The sequence below is a fragment of the Phalacrocorax carbo genome, chromosome 29 (assembly GCF_963921805.1).
Source record: "Phalacrocorax carbo chromosome 29, bPhaCar2.1, whole genome shotgun sequence".
Lineage (NCBI taxonomy): Eukaryota > Metazoa > Chordata > Aves > Suliformes > Phalacrocoracidae > Phalacrocorax > Phalacrocorax carbo.
The window spans coordinates 1267615-1288957 of record NC_087541.1 but is presented as its reverse complement, the minus strand read 5'-3'; the positions used below and the strand labels follow the sequence as shown (position 1 = coordinate 1288957).

At 68.7% G+C, this 21343-nt stretch overlaps 2 protein-coding genes across 3 annotated transcripts; both read right to left on the bottom strand.

Annotated features, from left to right (window-relative positions):
- Window positions 1-603: 603 nt before the first annotated feature.
- On the bottom strand, window positions 604-10598 carry LOC135318362 (protein NDRG2-like). 2 transcript variants are annotated; one of them, XM_064475576.1, is made up of 16 exons: window positions 10383-10598; window positions 10186-10228; window positions 6335-6440; window positions 6105-6225; window positions 4972-5034; window positions 4778-4838; window positions 4145-4231; window positions 3981-4037; window positions 3425-3519; window positions 2918-2962; window positions 2748-2799; window positions 2242-2289; window positions 2102-2137; window positions 1770-1821; window positions 1633-1671; window positions 604-1077 (listed from the first exon to the last, which is right to left on the bottom strand). In XM_064475576.1, the coding sequence occupies exons 1-16, from the start codon at window positions 10499-10501 to the stop codon at window positions 872-874; spliced, it is 1230 nt and encodes a 409-aa protein (XP_064331646.1). In that variant the 5' UTR covers window positions 10502-10598; the 3' UTR covers window positions 604-871. The 2 variants fall into 2 exon arrangements, with proteins under 2 accessions (XP_064331646.1, XP_064331645.1); XM_064475575.1 differs by having other exon boundaries at window positions 605-1077; window positions 6335-6443.
- A 652-nt stretch (window positions 10599-11250) lies between these two features.
- LOC135318364 (purine nucleoside phosphorylase-like) lies at window positions 11251-17531 on the bottom strand. The gene is made up of 6 exons (XM_064475579.1): window positions 17427-17531; window positions 15570-15733; window positions 14713-14816; window positions 13708-13883; window positions 12625-12806; window positions 11251-11787 (listed from the first exon to the last, which is right to left on the bottom strand). The coding sequence occupies exons 1-6, from the start codon at window positions 17435-17437 to the stop codon at window positions 11522-11524; spliced, it is 903 nt and encodes a 300-aa protein (XP_064331649.1). The 5' UTR covers window positions 17438-17531; the 3' UTR covers window positions 11251-11521.
- Between the last annotated feature and the right edge of the window lie 3812 nt (window positions 17532-21343).

Here is a 21343-nt window from a genome sequence, read left to right as displayed (position 1 = left end):
CCCCAGCCCCCCAAGTGCCCCCCCGGGACCCATAACCGCCCTCCCCAGCCCCCCAAGTGCACCCCCGGGACCCATAACCGCTCCCCCCCGCCCCCCAAGTGCCCCCCTGGGACCCATAACCGACCCCCCCCAGCCCCCGAAGTGCCCCCTCAGGACCCATAACCGACCCCCCCCAGCCCCCCAAGTGGCCCCCCGGGGCAGGCGCAGACACTCGGGGCAGCGGCTCCGCAGGGTCTTTATTGCCTGGGGGGGGCGGGGGCGGGGCTAAAGGTCACTTCCGGTGTTAAGGCAGGGTCAGAGGTCACGGGGGGGGCAAAGGTCAAAGGTTTGAGTGGGGGGTCCCCGGGGGGGGAGTGAGGGGTTTCATGAGGGTCCTGGGGGGTCCTTGGGGGGGGTGGGGGGTGGGTCGAGGGGAGTCGTTGGGGGGGGGCTGGGAGGAATTGGGGGGTCGGGGAGGTATTTGGGGGTCCGGGGGGGGTTGGGGGGTCTGGGGGGGTTCAGGGGGGTTGGGGGGGACCCCGAGGGGGTCTCAGGGGGCGGGGGGTGGGGTTGGGGGGGTCCTTAGGGGTGGGGGGAGGGTCATAGAGGGGGTATTGGGGGGGGTCCCGAGGGGGGGGGGTCTGGGAGGAATTGGGGGGGGTCGGGGAGGGGTTGGGGGGTCCCGGGGGGGTTGGGGGTCCCAGGAGGGGTTTGGGGGGTCCCCGGGGGGTCTCAGGGGGCGGGGGAGGGGTTGGGGGGTCCCGGGGGGGTTGGGGGTCCCGGGGGGAGTTTGGGGGGTCCCCGGGGGGTCTCAGGGGGCGGGGGAGGGGTTGGGGGGTCCCGGGGGGGTTGGGGGTCCCGGGGGGGAGTTTGGGGGGTCCCCCGGGGGGTCTCAGGGGGCGGGGGAGGGGTTGGGGGGTCCCAGGGGGGTTGGGGGTCCCGGGGGGGGTTTGGGGGGGTCCCCGGGGGGTCTCAGGGGGCGGGGGGGGCGCCCCCGGCCTCGCCCCGCGACAGGGTGCGGCTCCGCCCCCCGCTCGGCCTCGCCGCCCAGGGAGGAAGTGCGGGAGCGGGAGAGGCGCGTCATGGCCGCCGCCGCCACTGCCGGGGGGGGAGGGGCCTCGTCAGGGCCACGCCCTCCCCGGCCACGCCCTCCCCGACCACACCCTCCCCGGCCACGCCCTCCCCCCGCCCCCTCCACCAACACCCCCCACCCTGCCAGTGAAGGGGGAGGGGGGCTGGGAACTCAGGCCACGCCCACCACCCCCAGCCACGCCCACAACCCTAAAGCCACGCCTTTGTCCCGGCCGCGCCCCTCTGGTGGGGGTTAGTGCGAAGTGGGTGGGGGACACGGGACCTGGGCCACGCCCCATGATGTCAGACTGTGCCCGCCCTCCCCAGGCCCCGCCCTCTTTGCCCAGGCCACGCCCCCTCTCAGTGGGGTTAGTGGGAGAGCCCGGGCCACGCCCCTTCCGTCAGGCCACGCCCCCTCCCTGTGGCCACGCCCCGCCATTAGGGAGCAGGAGTCGGTGACATCACACGTGACTTCACAAGGAGGGGGCGTGTGGGGGAGGGGTCGGTGACATCACACGTGAGCGGGGTGGGGGGGGGGGGGGTGAGCTCACGCGTGACCTCACCGATGACATCACTCCCTACCTGGCCCCACGCTCCGCTTCCGGTCCAGGACGTGGGGGACTGGGGGGGGAGGGGCGGGGGGGGAGGGGATGCCCGGGGGGGGGGAGGGTTAATTACCCCCCATGAATAGTCGCCCCCCCCCCCCCCCCCGCACTCACCGTAGCCCATCCCCTGCACGAAGTACTTGAAGGCCTCCGTCAGCTTGGCCGGCTGCGGGGGGAGGGGCCGGGGTCACGGCCACGCCCACCGCGCGGGCCACGCCCCCCTCTCCCCGAGGCCACGCCCCCGCCCTGAGCCCCCCCCACCCGTCCCTTCTGATGCCGCCCCCCCCCCCCCCCGGGACCTCTGACCCCCCCGTGACCCCCCGTGACCCCACATGACCCCTCATGACCCCAGGAACCTCTGACCACCCCCGCCCCCACAACCCCTCGTGACCCCCCCATGACCCCATGACCCCCCGTGACCCCCGTGACCCCGCGTGACCCCTCACCTGGGTGAGCTGGGGCTGCCCCCCGCCGTCCGCCATCTGCAAGAGCCCCCCAGAAAAGTGGGGGAGGGGGGGAGGTGAGGTGAGGGTGGGCGTGGCCGGGGCGGGGGCGGGGCTCAGCGGGGTCAGGGGTCAAAGGTCACCTTCAGGAAGGACGTCTGGGTCGGGTCCAGCTTCGCGTTGCACTCCACCTGCGGGGGCGGGGCGGCACCCGGTGACGTCATCGGGGGGGCGGGGCAGCACCCAGGGGGTGTGACATCATCGGGGCGGGGCAGCAGCAGGGTGGGGGTGTGACATCATCCGGAGGAGGGGCATCAGCCAATGGGGGGGGGTGTGACATCATTGGGGGCAGGGCAGCACCAGGGGTGTGACATCATCCGAGGGGCGGGGTATCACCCAAGGGGGGTGTGACATCATCCAGGGGGTGTGGCATCATCCGGGGGGCGGGGCATCATCCAGGGGGCGGGGCATCACCCACGGAGGGGTGTGACTTAATCCAGGGGCAGGGTGTCATGGGGGGGATGTGACTTCACCAGGGAATTGATGACATCACTGGGGGGTGTGTGACATCACCAGCGGGTGTGGCATTACGGGGAGGGGGTTGTGACATCACTGGGTGGGTGCCGTCGCACGCCCCTCCCCCACTCACCACGGCGTCCTCGTGCGGGGCGTTGTCACCCACCACCAGCAGGACGGGGCAGCTGGGGGGGAGGGGAGGGGTCAAAGGTCACCGGGGGTCAAGGGGCAGCGGGGGCGGGACCGGCAAGTGCCGGGGGGGTCGCGAGGGGGTCGCGGGGTCAGAGGTCGCGGGTCACTCACCGGAGGCTCCCGGCCCCGCTGCGCTCCAGGCCCAGGTCCCCGCGGCTGGGGGGGTCCCAGAATGTGCCAGCGCCCCCCCAGTGCCCCCCAGTGCCCCCCCAGTGCCCCCCAGTGCCCCCCAGTGCCCCCCCAGCGCCCCCCCAGCGCCCCCCAGTGCCTCCCCGCGCCCCCCCAGTGCCCCCCCGCGCCCCCCCAGTGCCCCCCCGGTGCCCCCCCAGTGCCCCCCCGGTGCCCCCCCAGTGCCCCCCAGCGCCCCCCCAGTGCCCTCCAGCGCCCCCCCAGTGCCCCCCAGCGCCCCCCCAGTGCCCCCCAGTGCCCCCCGAGCGCCCCCCCACTGCCCCCCAGTGCCCCCAGTGCCCCCCCAGTGCCCCTCCACTACCCCCCAGGTCCCCCCCACTGCCCCCCCACTGCCCCCCAGTGCCCTCCCAGTGCCCCCAGTGCCCTCCCAATGCCCTCCCAGTGCCCCCCCAGTGCCCCAGTGCCCCCCAGCACCCCCCCCGTGCTCACCTGTTGTACATGCCCCACAGCAGGGGGGCGTTGGGCGTCGCCCCCAGACGTTCCCGGCCCTGCACCACTGGGGGAGGGGCGGCCGCCAGCTCCTCCTGGGGGGCAGAAACCGCTGCGACCCCCAAGTGCCCCCGGGACCCATAACCGCCCCCCCCCAGCCTCCCAAGAGTCCCCCGGGACCCATAACCGCTCCCCCCAGCCCCCCAAGTGCCCCCCCGGGACCCATAACCACCCCCCCAGCCCACCAAGTGCCCCCCCGCGACCCATAACTGCCCTCCCAGCCCCCCAAGTGCCCCCCCGGGACCCATAACCACATCCCCCAGCGCCCCCAAGTGCCCCCTCGGGATCCATAACTGCCCCCCCCAGCCCCCCAAGTGCCCCCCCGGGACCCATAACTGCCCCCCCCAGCCCCCCAAGTGCCCCCCCGGGACCCATAACCGCCCCTCCAGCCCCCCAAGTGCCCCCCCGGGACACATAAATTCCCCCACATCCCCACAAGTGCCCCCCCGGGACCCATAACTGCCCCCCCAGTGCCCCCCGGGACCCCTGGCCCCACCTGGGTGAAGAGATGGGCCAGAATCATCTCGGTGGTTGACGACGTCAGCCCTGACAGCTGCAGACCCACATTGACCCATAGCGCCCCACAGCGCCCCACAGTGCCCCACAGGGCCCCACAGGGCCATGGTGGCACGCCTCAGCCCCGCCCCCAGCCCCGCCCACCTTGTGGGCCGCCCAATCCATCCAGCCCTTGGCGTGGGGGTCGATGTTGACGAGCACCAGCCCCTCGACGGCCTCGGGGTGCAGCAGCTGCGGGTGCTGGGGGGTGACCCACGGCGACCCACAGCCACCCCAACCCACAGCGACCCCGACCCACAGCCACCCCAACCCACAGCCACCCCCAGAGACCCCCAGGCTTCCAACCAAGACACCCCAAACCCTCTCCCAGCCCCCCAACCCCCCTCAAGGCCCCCCCCAAAGATCCCCCCCAAGGACCCCTCCGAGCCCCCCCACCCCGAAGTACCCTCCCACAGCCCCCAAAGCCCCCCCAAGGACATCCCCAAGTCCCCCCCAAAGCACCCCCAGCGACCCCCAAGGACCCTCCAACTGCCCAAAGCCCCCCCCCAGCCCCCAAGGACCCCCCAGCCCCCCATAGATCCCCAAAGCCCCCCAAGGACCCCCCCCAAGCCCCCCCAAGCGCCCCCCCCAAGAGACCCAAGTCCCCCCCAAAGCCCCCCCAGTGACCCCCAAGGACCCCCCAGCCCCCCAAGGACCCCCCCAAGGACCCCCCCCAGCCCCCCAAGAACCCCCAAGGACCCCCAAGTGCACCCCCAAGCCCCCCCCCGCCCCACTCACCCCAAATTTGGCCAGGACGAAGGCGCCGGCCCCCACCCCCATGCCGATGATGCTGGCGATGCTGGTGGGGGAGGGGACAGGGCTGGGTCAATCTGGGCCTCCCCCCCCCCCCCGCTATGGGGCGAGGTGGGGGGAGGGGGGCCCCTCCTCCCCCCCTCTTCCCCCCGCCCGCCGTGGGGCGCCCCCCGACTCACTTGAGGTACTGGAGGATGCAGGGGATCATCTCAGCCAGTTGCTCCAGTGAGGGGTACTGGTAGCTGGGGGGGGCGGGGGTCAAAGGTCAGGGGGGGTCAATGGGGTCACGGTGGGGTCAATGGGGGTCATTGGGGGGCAACAGGGTCATTGGGGGTCAACGGGGTCACGGTGGGGTCAATGGGGGTCAATGGGGTCATTGGAGAGTCACTGGGGGTCACTGGTGTCATTGGGGTTCAATGGGGTCATTGGGGGTCACTGGGGGGTCAATGGGGTCACTGGGGGTCACTGGGGTCACTGGGGGTCACTGGGGAGTCATTGGGGGTCAACGGGGTCATTGGGGGTCACTGGGGGGTCAATGGGGCCACTGGGGGTCAATGGGGGGCCAATGGGGTCATTGTGGGGTCAATGGGAGGCCAACGGGGTCATTGTGGGGTCAGTGGGGTGTCAAAGGGGTCAATGTGGGGTTCAACTGGGTCACTGGGGGGTCAACAGGGGGTCAAAGGGGTCACTGGGGAGGGTCAAAGGGGTCAGGGGGGGGTCAACGGGGTCAAGCCATGGCATGGGGGGGGTGTCAATGGGGGATCCAGATGGGGCACAAGGGGTCGGGCAGGGGGTCGATGGGGTCACAATGGGGCTCACAGGTCAACGGGGGGGGTCAATGGGGTCAACGGGGGGTCAACAGGGGGTCAATGGGGGGTCAACAGTGGTGAACAGGGGGTCAACGGGGGGTGAACAGGGGTCAACGGGGGTCAATGGGGGTCAACGGGGGTCAATGGGGGTGAACAGGGGGTCAATGGGGTGTCAATGGGGACAACAGGGGGTCAATGCGGTCAACAGGGGTCAACGGGGCATCGATGGGGGGTCAACGGGGGTCAACGGGGGTCAATGGGGTCAATGGGGGGTCAACAGTGGTCAAGGGGGGTCAACGGGGGGTAAATGGGGTCAACGGGGGTCAATGTGGTCAACGGGGGTCAATGGGGGGTCAACAGTGGTCAAGGGGGGTCAACAGGGGTAAATGGGGTCAATGGGGGGGTCGATGGGGCAGCAGGGGGTGCTGGGAGGGGGGGGGGTTCAATGGGGCAGGCGGAGGTCGGGGGGGGTGGGAGGGGTCGTGGGGGGAGGGGCGACCAACCCGGCGGGGTAGGGCGGGGCACCCTCCTCCATTCCGGGCGGGTCCACGTGAACCACCAGGAAGTTCTTGACGATCTCCTGCATCTCGGGGTGGGCGAAGAGGGGGGCGAAGCACGAGGCGTCTGTGGGGGGGGGGAGGGGCGAGGCCGTGGGACCCCCGGCGGCGGGGCGGGGCACCCCTCACATCCGGGGGTGAAGGGGGCTGGGGGGGGGGGGGGGAGGGGGACTCACGGGTGTGGCCGACGTCAGGGAAAGTGAGGAGGGCGGGGCGGCCGGGGCGGGGCGACCCCACCAGGGTGACGTTGACGGCCCCGAAGGGGGTCTCCAACACAGCCCCCTGCTGGAGGGGAGGGGGGTTGGGGGTCAGGGGAGGGCGCCCACCCCCCCCCCACTGCGCCCCCAAAGTCGTGTCGTTCGCCCCCCGCCGCAAAAAGGGGCTGATTTTTTCTCGCCCCCAAATCGCCCATTTTGGCCCCAAATGCCCCACCCGGCCCCGCCCCAACCGGCCCCGCCCGACCCCAAACTGCCCCGTTTACCCCACCCCTGAATTGCCCCTTGTGCCCCCAAAATGGGTTGATTTTTGCCCCAAATGACCCATTCCGGCCCCAAAATTGCCCAGTTTTGCCCTAAAATTTGGCCAAAAATCGCCCATCCAGCCCCGAATTACCCGTTCCGGCCCAAATTGCCCCGTTTACCCCCCAAATTGGTCTCTCCCCTCCCCCAAATTTGGCCCATTTTGCCCCCCTCAAATTGCCCATTCACCCCTAAATTTGGCATTTGGCCCAAATTTGCCCGTTTTGCCCCCAAAATTTTCCCTTCTGCTGTAAATTCCTCATTTTAGCCTCCGAAATTGCTCGTTTTGACCCAAAATGACCCGTTTACCTGCCAAAAGGACCGCTTTAGTTGAAAACTGCTTCTTTATCCCCATTTTGCCCCCCCCCAAATCAGCTTTTCGGCCCCAAAATTGCCCATTTTGCCACCAAAATCGGTCTTTTGGCCCCAAAGTTGCCCATTTTGCCCCCAGAATTGCCCATTCTGAGGCCAAATTGCCCATTTTAACCCCGAACTGGCCCTTTGGCCCCCAAATTGCTCATTCTGCCCCAGAATTGCCTGATTTGCCTGGAAAAAATAATCCCTTTTGCCCCAAAATCGCTGATTTTTAACCAAAATTCCCCGTTTCCCCCTCAAAAACTGCCCATTTTGCGTCGAAACGGGGCTCTTTTGCCCCAAACTCCTCGTTTGCATTTAAAAATTCCCCTTTGACCCCAAAATTGAGCTTTTTGACCCAAAATTACCCATTTCTCCTGCCTCCATTTGACCCTTTTGGCCCTAAAATTCCCTTTTTAACCCCAAACAGGTCAGTTCTGACCCAAAATCGGTCGTTTTACGCTGAAATTAACCGTTTCCCCCTGAAATTCGTCCTTTGGCCTTGAAATTCCCCATTTTGCCCCCAAATTACTTGCTCTGCTCCAAAATCGCCCGTTTAGCCCCAAAATCGGCACCTCTGCCCCAAAACTGCCCGTTTTTGACTGAAAATTGCCCATTTTGCCTTAAATTGCCCGTTTTAACCCCCGATTCGCCTGTTCGGAGCCAAATCTGCCCTTTTTACCCCCAAACTGCCCGTTTATCCCCAAAACGGGACGTTGTGCCCCAAATTGGCTCATTTCACCCACAAAACACCCCGTTTCCTTCCAAATTTGCCCATTTGCCCCCCCAGAATCCCTCAGTTTCCCCCCAAATGCCCCGTTTTGCCCCAAATTTGCCAATTTGACCCCCCAAACCCCCTGTTTTCCTCCAAACTTTCCCATTTTCCTCCCAGATTCCTCATTTTACTCCAAAACTCCTCATTTTCTTTGCAGATTTGCCTATTTCGGCCCCAGATTCCTCCATTTCCCCCCCCAATTCTTCATTTTGCTCCCAAATTCCCCTTTTTCCTCCCAAATTCTTCAACTCAGCCCCTGAAATCCCCCATTTTCATCCCGAATTCCTCATTTTCTTCTCAAATTTGGCTGTTTGGCCCCAAACGTCCCCGTTTTCCACTAGGTTCCCCTTTTTCCCTCCCCAAACCCTCATTTTATTTCTAAATTCTGCACTTCACTCCCAAATTTGCCCTTTTGGCCCCGAAAATCCCCCATTTTCCTCCCAAACTTCCCCATTTCCGTCCGAAATTCCTCATTTTCTTTGCAGATTTGCTTGTTTTGGGCCCCAAATTCCTCCATTTTCGTCCCAAAGTCTTCATTTTCCTCCCAAACTTCCCCATTTTCCTCCCAAATTTGCCCTTTTGCCCCCAAAATTCCCTGTTTCCCTCCCAAATGCCTTATTTTCTTCCCAGATTTGCCCATTTTGCCCCCCAAATCCCCCACTTTCCTCTAAATTTCCCCATTTTCCTCCCAAACTGCTGTTTTACTCCCAAAATCCCCCATTTTCCCCCCTAATTGCTCAATTTCCTCCCAATTTCCTCATTTTACGTTTAGAGTTCCTCGTTTCCCTCCCAAATTTGCCCTTTGGGCCCCCAAAATTCCACAATTTCCTCCAAAATTTCCTGTTTACCCCCCCAAAATTCCCCATTTGGCTCCAAAATCCCTCATTTCCCCACCAAATCCTGTTTTCCTACCAAATTCCTCATTTTCTTCCCAAATTTCCTCGTTTGGCCACCAAAATCCCCTATTTTCCACCCAAACTTCCCCATTTTCCTCCCAAATTCCTTATTTTACCCCCAAATTCACCCTTCTGGCCCCCCAAATTCCCTGTTTTCCTCCCAAATTCCTCATTTTCATTTAAATTCCACTTTTTCCTCGTAAATTTGCCCTTTTTCCTCCCAAAATCCCACGTTTTCCACCCAAATTCCTCAATTTCCTCCCAATTTCCTCATTTTCCTCCCAAATTTGCCCTTTTGGCCCCCAAAATTCCACAATTTCCTCCAAAATTCCCTGTTTACCTCCCAAATTTCCTCATTTGGCCCCAAAATCCCTCATTTCCCCACCAAATCCTGTTTTCCTACAAAATTCCTCATTTTCTTCCAGGATTTGCCCGTTTGGCCCCCAAAATCCCCTCCTTTCCTCTAAATTTCCCTATTTTCCTCCCAAACTCCTGTTTTACCCCCCAAATCCCACGTTTTCCACCCAAATTTCTCATTTTCCTCCCAATTTCCTCATTTTATGTTTAAGTTCCTCATTTTCCTCCCAAATTTACACTTTTGGCCCCCAAAATTCCACAATTTCCTCCAAAATTCCCTGTTTACCTCCCAAATTTCCTCGTTTGGCCCCAAAATCCCTCATTTCCCCACCAAATCCTCTTTTCCTACCAAATTCCTCATTTTCTTCCCAGATTTGCCTGTTTGGCCACCAAAATCCCCCCCTTTCCTCCCAAATTCCTTATTTTACCCCCAAATTTCCCTTTTGGGCCCCAAACTTCCCTGTTTTCCTCCCAAATTCCTCATTTTCAATTAAATTCCACTTTTTCCTCGTAAATTTGCCCTTTTTCCTCCCAAAATCCCCATTTACTACCCAAATTCCTCAATTTTCTCCCAATTTCCTCATTTTACATTTAATTTCCTCATTTCCCTCCTAAATTTGCCCTTTTGGCCCCCCCAAATTCCCCAATATCCTCCCAAATTCCTCCTTTTCCTCCCAGATTTCCTCATTTGGCCCCAAAATCCCTCGTTTCCCCACCAAATGCCCTTTTTCCTCCCAAATTCCTCATTTTCTTCCCAGATTTGCCCGTTTGGCCCCCAAATCCCCCCCTTTCCCCTAAATTTCCCCATTTTCCTCCCGAACTTCCCTGTTTTAGCCCCAGATTCACCCTTTTGGGCCCCAAACTTCCCTGTTTTCCTCCCAAATTCCTCATTTTACATTTAAATTCCACTTTTTCCTCGTAAAATCCCCGTTTTCCACTCAAATTCCTCAATTTCCTCCCAGATTTCCTCGTTTGGCCCCAAAATCCCTCGTTTCCCTCCTAAATTCCCCGTTTGGCCCCAAACCCGCTCCCTCCCCCCCTCCCCCCCCCGCAGGCCCTGGGGGGGGTGGGGGGGGTGGGGGAGGGGCCAGGCGGCCCGGCGGGGTGGGGGAGGGGAGGGGTCTCACCTTGACCTCGGGGGGAGGGGCGGCCTCTTGGAACTCCATAACCCTGCCGCGGGGGGGGGGGGGAGGGGCGGGGGGGGGTCAGAGGTCACGACCCCTCCCCCACCTCCCCCTCCCCCTCCCCCGCGGGGGGGGGGGGGTCCCGCGCGCGCCGGGGTGGGGGGAGGGGCGGGGGCCCCCCGCGGCCGGGCGGCCCCTACCTGCCACCTTCGCTCGCCTTTGCCGAAAACAACCCCTCCCCCACCCCACGCCCCGCCCCTCCCCCCACGCCGGTGGGGGAGGGGAGGAGGGGCAACCCCGCCCCTCCCCCCACCCCCATGGGGGGGCCCCGGAGTCCGGCCGCTTGCCCCGGCCCCCCCCCCCCCCCAAACGGGCCCCGTGGGGGAGGGGCGGGGAGGGGGAGGGGCGGGGCGTGGGGGGAGGGGCGGGGCTATAAATAGCCAGGAAGGAGGAAGGGGGGGGAGGGGGGAGGGGAAGGGCCATTCCCGGACACCGGGCGTTCCCGCCCCTCCCCCACCCCACCCGCACGCTGCCACGGGGGGCGGGGCCAGGAACCCCCCGGGCTCATTTGCATAACGAGGGGGCGCCGGGGGGGGAGGGGCAGGGGGGAGGGGCGGGGATGGGGGTGGGGCCACAACGACCCGACTCGTGCGCAAGCGGCCGCCGATTGGCCGGCGTGGGGGGGGGGGGCGGGGCGGAGGTTAAGTGGGCGTGGCTCATTAATTATGCATGCTCTTTAATTACCGGGTGGGGGCGGGGTTGGATTAAGGGTGGGGGAGGGGGGGGGTTAATGCCCGCGGTTCATTGGGGGGGGGTGGGGGAGGGGAAGGCACAGGCTGACGTCACGTGACGGGCGCGGCTCGACGCGGGGAGGGGGGCGGGGCCGGCCGGGATTGGCTGGGGCCGACACGGGACGGACACGGGATGGACATGGGATCGACACGCGATTGACACGGGATCAACATGGGATGGACACGGGATCGACATGTGATTGACATGGGACTGACACGGGATCGACACAGGACCGGTGTGGGACAGACACGCGATCGACACAGGACGGACACGGGATCAACATGCGATTGACATGCGATTGACATGTGATTGACACGGGATCAACATGGGACCAGCGTGGGATGGACACACGGGATCGACACGGGATCGACACGGGATGGACACGGGATGGACACGCGATCGATGCAGGACCGGCACGGGACGGAGAGGGGACGTAAGCGGGACCGAGACGCCCCGCCCCCGTGAGACCCCGCCCCGCGAGGCCCCGCCCCGCCCCCCGCCCCCTCGGCGTGCCCCAGGCGTGCCCCAGGCGTGCCCCAGGCGTGCCCTAGGCGTGCGGGGGCTCGGGGCGGGCCAGGCGCGGGGCCAGGGCCGCCAGGAGGGTCCGCAGGTGCCGCGCCCCGGCCTGGGCGGCCGCCAGCACCTCCTCGTGCCCGGGGGGGGGCGCCCGCCCCTCCCCCCCCTCCCCCTGCCCCTCCCCCTCCTCGTCCTCGTCCTCGTCGTCCCCCGGCGCCGCGTTGGTGATGAGCGACAGCCCCAGCACGCGCAGCCCGCAGTGACGCGCCGCCGCCGCCTCCGCCACCGTGCTCATGCCTGCGGGGCCGCCGCGCGCTCAGGGCACGCGGGGACCCCCTCCCCCCCTCCCCCCCCCCCCGCCCGGGGTCTGCGGGCGGCTCCGGGGGGCCTGAGGGAGCCCCACGGACACTCTGGGAGTCCCTAGCGTGCCCCTAGCGTGCCCGAAGCGTGTTTCCCCTCTCTTCCCACGTTCTTAGCATGATCCATATATAAAAGCCTGGCTCACCCTGCCCTTAACACCCCTACTTTGCCCTTAGCGTGTCCTTAGTGTGTCCTTAGCGTGTCCTTAGCGTGTCCCTAGCGTGTCCCTAACACGCCCTTAGCCTGTCCCAAGCACGTCCGTGGTGTGTCTCCCCTCTCTTCCCATGTTCTTAGCGTGTTCTCTCTATGTAACCCTGATTCACCCGCCTTAAACACAGCCAATTCGCCCTTAGCATGTCCTTAGCGTGTTCTTAGCGTGTCCTGTTTCCCCCTCTTCCCATGTTCTTAGCGTGTTCTATATATAAAAGCCTGATTCACCCCCTTAACACCCCCAGTCTGCCCTTAGCATGTCCTAAGCATGTCTCACCTCTCTTCCCATGTCCTTAGCATGTTCTTAGCATGTCCTGGACCCGTTTCCCCTCTCTTCCCATGTTCTTACCGTGTTCTGCGCGTACAACTCAGATCCACCCCCCTTAACACCCCCAGCTTGCCCTTAGCATGTCCTAAAGCATGCCCTAAGCGTGTCCTTAGCGTGTCCTAAGCATGTTCTTAGCATGTTTACCCCCTTTTGGAGCCGTTTTGGGGCAGCCCAAGCCCCGGGGGGGGCTCGGGGGTCCCCGGGGGGTCCCAAAGGGGGGGGGGGGGGGTACTCACCGACGGCGTCAGCCCCCAGGCGCCGCAGGAGGCGGCACTCGGCCCCCGTCTCGTAGCTGGGCCCGCCGACGCCACAGTAGACGCCGGGGCGGGCGTGGAGCTCGGGGGGGGCCAGGGCCAGGGCCAGGCGGCGCAGCCCCGCGTCGTAGGCGCCCGCCATGGCCGGGAAGCGGGGCCCGAACCTGGGGGGCACGGGGGGCACGGGGGGGTGGGGGTCAGATATGGGGGTTGGGGGTCGGATATAGGGGGTTTAGGGTCGGATATGGGGGGTTTAGGGTCGGATGCGGAGGGTTTGGGGCCGGATATGGGGGGTTTGGGGTCAGATGTGGGGGGTTGGGGTCGGATATGGGGGGTTTGGGGCCGGATATGGGGGGTTTGGGGTCAGATGTGGGGGGTTGGGGTCGGATACGGGGGGTTTAGGGTCGGATATGGGGGGTTTGGGGCCGGATATGGGGGTTTGGGGTCGGATATGGGGGTTTGGGGACGGATATGGGGGGTTTGGGGTCAGATGTGGGGGGTTTGGGGTCGGATGTGGAGGGTTTGGGGACGGATATGGGGGGTTTGGGGTCAGATATGGAGGGTTTGGGGACGGATATGGGGGGTTTGGGGTCGGATGTGGGAGGTTGGAGTCAGATGTGAGGGGTTTGGGGTCAGATATGGGGGGGTTGGGGTTGGATACGGGGGGGTTGGGGTCAGATATGGGGGGTTGGGGTCAGATACGGGGGGTTTGGGGTCAGATATAGGGGGGTCGGGGGTCGGATATGGGGGGTTGGGGTCGGATATGGGGGGTTGGGGGTTGGATATGGGGGGTTGGGGTCAGATACGGGGGGTTTGGGGTCAGATATGGGGGTTTGGTGGGTCCCGGGGGGGGTTGGGGGTCCCGGGGGGGGGTTTGGGGGGTCCCATGGCAGGTTTGGGGGTCCCGGGGGGGGGTCGGGGGTCCCGGCGGGGGGTTGTTGGGGGGTCCCGGGGGGGGGGTCGGGGGGTCCCGGGGCGGGGTTTGGGGGGTCCCAGGGCAGGGTTTGGGGGGTCCCGGGGCGGGGTTGGGGGTCCCGGGGCGGGGTCGGGGGTCCCGGCGCCGACCTGTCGTCGTTGGGCCCGGCGAGGGGGCTGCGGCCGGCCAGGCCGGGCAGGTCGATGTGGTCACGGATGACGAGGAGGTGGCCGGGCCCCAGCGCGGGCCGGAGGCTGCCGGCGGCGTTGGTCAGCACCAGCGTGTGGGCGCCCGCCAGCGCCAGCGTCCGCACCGGCACCACCACCTGCGGGGGAGCCTGGCTGGGGGGCGGCCGGGGGGTGGGGGGGGGGGGGGGGTGGGGTGGGGGTGGGGGTGTGGGGGTGGGGTGGGTGGGGGGCTTCCCTGGCAACCAAGATGGCCGCCCTAACAATTAACATGGCCGCCCTAGCAACCAAGATGGCTTCCCTGGCAACCAAGATGGCCGCCCTAACAACAAACATGGCCGCCCTAACAACAAACATGGCTTCCCTGGCAACCAAGATGGCCGCCCTAACAACTAACATGGCCGCCCTAGCAACCAAGATGGCTTCCCTGGCAACCAAGATGGCCGCCCTAACAACTAACATGGCCGCCCTAACAACCAAGATGGCTTCCCTGGCAACCAAGATGGCCGCCCTAACAACTAACATGGCCGCCCCGACAACCAAGATGGCTTCCCTGACAACCAAGATGGTCGCCTTAGCAACCAAAATGGCTTCCCTGACAACCAAAATGGCTTCCCTGACAACCAAGATGGCTTCCCTGGCAACCAAGACAGCCCAATGGGGGGGTGGGGGCAGGGCTTTAAAGGGGTGGCCCCAAGTTCAGGGCGGGGGAAGGGGCGGAGCCACTTGGGGGAGGGGCTTGGGGGGAGAGACGGGGAGGAGTTTGGGGGCGGGGCAGGTGGGGGCGGGACCCACATATCTGGGGCGGGGACCAACACTTGGGGGGCAGAGGGTGACATATTGGGGGTGGGGCGCCCAGCTAGGCGCCGGGGACTGGGATCTATGGGGCGGGCGCCTCCCCCGCGGGCCGGGGGGGGGTGGTGGGGCTGCGCTGTGGGTCGTGCCCCACATGTGTGGGGCGGGGGGTACCTGGGCGGGGCTGTAGCCCTCGTAGAGGTGGAAGCGGCCCTGCAGGACGGCGCAGGGGGCGTCGCCCAGGTGCCCCACAACCAGCTGCCCCGCGTGGCCCTGCACTGCACGGGGAGCGGGGGTCACCCCACAAGTGCCCCCTGCCCCACAAGTGCCCCCCAAGTATCCCCCAGACCCCCAAGTGCCCCCCACGAGCCCCCCAAATGCCCCCAAAGTGCACCCCCACCAGAGTCCCAGCCCCCCAAGCGCCCCCCAAATGCCCCCCAGATCCCCAAGTGCCCCCAAGTGTCCCCAAAAGCCCAAGTGCCCCCCACCTCAGCCTCCCAAGAGCCCCCCAAATGCCCCCAAAGTGCCCCCCAGCCCAGTCCCAGCCCAAGTCCCCCCCAAGTGTCCCCAAATGCCCCCCAAGAGCCCTCCAGACCCCCAAGTGCCCCCAAAATGCCCCAAATGCCCCCCAAGCGCCCCCAAATGCCCCTCCAGGCCCCCAAGTGCCCCCCAAGTGTCCCAAGTGTCCCCAAGTGCCCCCCAAATGCCCCAAATGCCTCCCAAGAGCCCCCCAAGTGCCCCCAAATGCCCCCCCATACCCCCGTGACCCCCAAGTGCCCCCCAAGTATCCCCAATAGCCCCCCAAATGGCCCCAAGCGCCCCCCCAAATGGCCCCCCAGATGCCCATGTGCCCCCCAAGTGCCCCCAAATACCTCCCAAGAGCACCCCAAGTGCCCCCCAAGTGTCCCCAAAAGCCCCCCCAGACCCCCAAGTGCCTCCCAAGTGTCCCCAGGCGCCTCCCAAATGCCCCCCAAGCGCCCCCCAAATGCCCCCCAGCCCCCCCCCCAGCCCCCCAAGCGCCCCCCCGCTACCGGTGCTGCGGGGGAAGTGGGGGATCTCGGCGTAGGGGAAGGTGCGGGGGTCCCGCAGCTCCTGGGCCAGCGCCCCCAGCCCCGACCCACAGACCAGGGCGACGCGGGGGGGGGAGGGCACCCGCGCCCGCAGCCAGGCCGCCGCCTCCGCGCACGCCTCGTAGCTGCGCCCACGGACGGACGGACGGACACGTCAGCCGTGGGGTGCCGGGACCCGGGGGGGCACCCACGGGGGGTCCCGGCCCCATAGAGCAACCCATGGGGGGCTCCCGGCACCCACAGAGGGACCCACGGGGGCTCCCGGCATCCACAGAGGGACCCACGGGGGCACCCAGCACCCACAGAGGGACCCACGGGGGCTCCCGGCACCCACAGAGGGACCCACGGGGGGTCCCGGCACCCACAGAGGGACCCACGGGGGGTCCCGGCCCCATAGAGCGACCCACGGGGGCACCCAGCACCCTCAGAGGGACCCAGGGGGGCTCCCGGCATCCACAGAGGGACCCACGGGGGGCTCCCGGCATCCACAGAGGGACCCACGGGGGGCACCCAGCACCCTCAGAGGGACCCAGGGGGGCACCCAGCACCCACAGAGGGACCCAGGGGGGCACCCAGCACCCACAGAGGGACCCACGGGGGCTCCCGGCACCCACAGAGGGACCCACGGGGGGCTCCCGGCGCCCACAGAGGGACTCACGGGGGGCACCCAGCACCCTCAGAGGGACCCAGGGGGGCACCCAGCACCCACAGAGGGACCCACGGGGGCTCCCGGCACCCACAGAGGGACCCAGGGGGGCACCCAGCACCCTCAGAGACACCCAGGGGGGCTCCCGGCACCCACAGAGGGACCCAGGGGGGCACCCAGCACCCACAGAGACACCCAGGGGGGCTCCCGGCACCCACAGAGGGACCCACGGTGGGGCTCCCGGTGCCCACAGAGGGACCCAGGGGGGCACCCAGCACCCACAGAGGGACCCAGGGGGGCACCCAGCACCCACAGAGGGACCCACGGGGGGCACCCAGCACCCTCAGAGGGACCCAGGGGGGCACCCAGCACCCACAGAGGGACCCACGGGGGCTCCCGGCACCCACAGAGGGACCCACGGGGGCACCCAGCACCCTCAGAGACACCCAGGGGGGCTCCCGGCACCCACAGAGGGACCCACGGGGGCACCCAGCACCCTCAGAGACACCCAGGGGGGCTCCCGGCACCCACAGAGGGACCCAGGGGGGCACCCAGCACCCACAGAGGGACCCACGGGGGCACCCAGCACCCACAGAGGGACCCAGGGGGGCACCCAGCACCCACAGAGGGACCCGGGGGGGCTCCCGGCGCCCACAGAGGGACCCACGGGGGGCTCCCGGCGCCCACAGAGGGACCCGGGGGGGGGAGGGGAGCACCCCGACCCCCCCGCCCCTCCCCCACCCCCCCCGACCTTTGACCCCCGCGTGGCCGCGGCCCGGAGCCAGGCGGACTTGGGACGGGAAGGGGGGGAGGGGCGGCCCCACCCCCCACCTCTCCCCCTCCCCCACCCGCGCTGGGGGTGCGGGGGGGGGTGGGGGGGGTGGGGGATGGGCAGGACCCCGGATGCCGGACCCCCCACCCAAAAGGAGACCCGGGCCCTCCCCCACCTCCCCGGGGGGTCGCATCCCCCCCTCCCCCCCCGGGTGGGCGTGGCCGCGCCCTCCCGCTCCCATTGGCCGCCGTGGGGGGAGGTGGGGGGGGGAGGCCCGGCAGCGCCCTCCCATTGGCTGGGAGCCCCTGAGGTCACGCCGCGGGGGGGGGGGGGGGGGGCGGGGGGGGCGCTGCCCCCTCCCCTCCCCCACCCCCCCAGGACCCCCCCTCCCCCCACCCACCTGCCCTCCATGTCGCCGCCGCTCTGCGCCGCCCCTCCCCCCGCCCGCCGCTTATGGCCGCGCGCCTGACGTCACGGCGCCGCCCCCGGCCCCGCCCCGCCCCCGCCCCGCCCCCCTGACACCGCCGCTCCCGGCGGCCCAATCGCAGCGCGGCCGGCGGCGCGTTGCCGTGGCAACGCGGAAGTGGAGCGGGGGGGGGGCGTGGAGCGCGGGGCGGGGCGGGAACCGGAAGCGTCGCGCGAGCGCCGCGGGCCAATGGGAAGGGAGTGGGCGGGGCGCGGCGGTCGCCCGGCAACGCGCGGGGCGGTTGAGAGGAAGGGCGTTGGGGGCGGGGGGGGGGAGGGGTTGTGTCACGTGCTCCCGGCTGGCCAATGGGCGGAGAGGGGCGGGGCCCGGGGGTGTCATGGCGGACGGGGAGCGATCGCCGCTGCTGGCGGGGCCGGGGGGGGCCGGGCCGGGGGGTGAGCGGGGGCGGGGCCTGTGGGGGGCGGGGTTGTGGGGGGCGGGGCCTGCGGGGGGCGGGGCCAGGGCTCTGGAGAGCGGGAGGGGCGGGGCATGAGCGGGAAGGGGCGGGGTCTCGGCAATGGGGCGGGTCCTCCGGGAAGGCGTGGGTGATCGCGGGGGCGGAGTTTCAGAGGGGCGGGGTTTCAGGTGCCGAGGAGGTGGGGCATCGGTGTGGGGGCGGGGTTTTGGGTCACGGGGAGGGGCCTCGGGGCCTGTAAGCAGGGCGGGGCCTGAGGTGGTGGGGCGGGGCCTCATGGAGTGGGGCGGGGCTTGAGCGAGTAGGGGGCGGGGTTTAGGGACATGGGGCGGGGCCTCGGGATGGGGCTTTCAGGGCAGGGTGGGGCTTAGAGAAAGGGGCGGGGCCTGGAGGGTGGGGCAGTTGGAAGGGCGGGGCTTGGTGGAAGGGGCGGGGCCTGAAGGGGCAGGGAGCCTTGGAGGGGTGGGGCTTTAAGGTGGTGGGCGGGGCCTTGGGGAGGGCAAGGGGCTGTGGGGCGGGGCCTGTGGGGAGGTGGGATCGGGTGGGCGGGGCTTAGCGGAGGGGCGTGGTTACTGCTCAGCCCTGCCCCCCCCTTCCCTCCCCCTCCCTTGCCAGGCGCCGGGGGGGCGGGCCCGCCGGCTGTCCTACCGGGAGAAGCCCCGCCCCCTTACTCCCCATTGGGCAGCCCGGAGGGGGGGGCGGGGCCGGCGGTCACGTGCCGCGTGTGCCAGCGGCCAATCAGCGTCGAGGGGAAAACCCACCAGCACGTGGTGAAGTGCGGGGGCTGCGGGGAGGCCACGGTGAGCGGCGGGGCCTGGGGGCGGGGCCTCGGATGGGCGGGGCCTCAGAGGGGCGGGGCGGGGCCTCAGGAGGGCGGGGCCTCGGGGGGGGACGTGGCTTAAAGGGCAGGTGGAAGGTGGGGGGGAAGGCGTCGGGCGGGGCAGAAGGGGGCGGGGCGAGGGGAGGGCGGGGCTGCGGGGGCAGGGCGTGGCAGGGGCGTGGCGCCAGGCTCCTCCCCCCCATTCCCGGCCCCGCCCAGCCCATCCGCACGGCCCCCGGCGGGAAGAAGTACGTGCGGTGCCCCTGCAACTGCCTGCTGGTGTGTCGGGCCGCCGCCCAGCGCATCGCCTGCCCCCGCCCGTACTGGTCAGACTGGGGGCGCCGGGGGGGTCTGGGAGGGGTCTGGGGGTGCTGGGAGGGGTCTGGCGGTGCTGGGAGGGGTCTGGGGGCGCTGGGAGGGGGGCTGGGGGCGCCAGGAGGGTCTGGGAGGGGGTCTGGGGGTGCTGGGAGGGGTCTGGGGGCGCTGGGAGGGGGTCTGGGGGTGCTGGGAGGGGGTCTGGCGGTGCCGGGAGGGTCTGGGAGGGGCTCTGGGGGCACTGGGAGGGGGGCTGGGGGCGCCGGGGGGGGAGCTGGGGGTGCCGGGAGGGGTCTGGCGGTGCCGGGAGGGTCTGGGGGTGCTGGGAGGGGTCTGGCGGTGCCGGGAGGGTCTGGGAGGGGCTCTGGGGGCACTGGGAGGGGTCTGCGGGCACCAGGAGGGGCTCTGGGGGCACTGGGAGGGGAGCTGGGGGAGCTGGGAGGGGGTCTGGGGTGCCGGGAGGGGGGCTGGGGGTGCCAGGAGGGGCTCTGGGGGCACTGGGAGGGGGCCTGGGGGTGCTGGGAGGGGGCTGGGGGCGTTGGGAGGGGGGCACTGGGAGGCACCGGGAGGGGGGCTGGGGGTGCTGGGAGCACTGGGGGGCTCCCAGCGGGGCGCGGGGGGGAAGGGCGCCCCGGAACCCCCCCCCGCTCCCAGTATAACCCAGTTCCCTCCCAGTAAGCGCATCATCAACCTGGGCCCGGTGCAGGCGGGAGCCCCCAGCCCCGACCCGCCCCCCGGGGGCGTCCGCGTGGCCTGTGGGCACTGCGGGGGGCCCTTCCTGGTGAGCCCCGCCCACAAGGGAGGCCCCGCCCCCCGGGTGGCCCCGCCCCCAGGGCTGGGCCCCGCCCCCAGGGCTGGGCCCCACCTCCCAAGGCCGGGCCCCGCCCCCGCAAGTGGGTCCTGCCCCCCTAAGTGTGGCCCCAACCCCCAAGTGTGGCCCCGCCCCCAAGGGTGGCCCCGCCCCAAATGTGGCCCCGCCCCCAAGGCTTGGCCCCGCCCCCAGGCCTGCGCCCTGCCCCCAAGGGTGGCCCCGCCCCCAAAGGTGGCCCCGCCCTGTAAGTGTGGGTCCTGCCCCCCAAGGGTGAGCCCCGCCCCCAAGAGTGTCCCCTCCCCAAGGGTGGCCCCGCCCCTACGTGTGGGCCCCGCCCCATAAGTGTGGGTCCCCCCGCCCCCGGTATGTGGGTCCCGCCCCCTGCCTATGGGTGCCCACCCCCATAGGTGGGTCCCTGCCCGATGAGCGTGGCTCCCCGCCCCCTCTGACCCCGCCCCCTCCCCGCAGTGGGCGGAGCTCACCGACCGCACCCTGGCCCGCTGCCCCCACTGCCGCAAGGTGTAAGTGCCGCCGGGGCCCCGCCCCCTTTGGCCGGGTGGGGTGGGTGGGGCCGAGCCCCGCCCTGACCCCGCCCCCGCTCCCGGCCCAGGTCCGCCATTGGCCGCCGGTTTCCGCGGCGACGCTGCCTCTGCTGCCTCCTGCTGGCGCTGCTATTGGCCGGGGCCGCCGCCGGGCTGGCTGTGAGTGGGCGGGGCGGCGGGGGGGCGGGGCTTCAGCAGGGCGGAGGGTTGGGGTGGGCGGGGCCTCGTGTAGGAGTTGCCCCAGAGGGGTGGCGCCCCACCAGGGCGGGCCTCGAGTGGGTGTTGTCTCGAGTGGGTGTGGCCCCTGGGGGTGGAGTGTCACCAGGGTGGGGCTTGAGTGGGTGTGGCCTTAGGTGGGCGTGGCCCGAAGGGGTGGAGCTTCACAGGGCGGGGCTTGAGTGGGCGGGTCATCGGGAGGGTGTGGGCTCGGGTGTGGCCTTTGGTGGGCATGGTCCCTGGGGGCGGAGCTTCACAGGGCGGGGCTTGAGTGGGCCGGTCATCGGATGGGTGTGGCCCCGGGTGGGCGTGGGCCCTTCGAGACGCGGCTTTAAGAGGGTGGGGGCTCAAGGGGGTGTGGCCTCGGGGTGTGGCCCCAGGGGGCAGAGCCCTGACAGGTGGGGCTCGAGTGGGCGGGGCCTCAAGGGGGGGCATGGCCGGGGAGAGGGAACCAGGGTTGACACCCACATCTGGGGTCAGGGGTGGGGGCGGGGCCCCCCCGGGCGCCCCTCCCCCCCCGCCGACTCCGCCCCTCCCCCCAGGTGGGGACGTGGGGCCCCGCCCGGCGCATCCGCGCCCTCCACGCGGGCTGGGCCCTGCTGGGGGCGGGGGCGGGGGCGTGTCTGCTGCGGGCGGCCTATTGGGGCTGCGTCCGCGTCAGCCAGCCCCTCCCCCCCCGCGCCTGACCCCGCCCCCCGACACGCCCCGCCCCACCCCGGGCCCACCATTGGC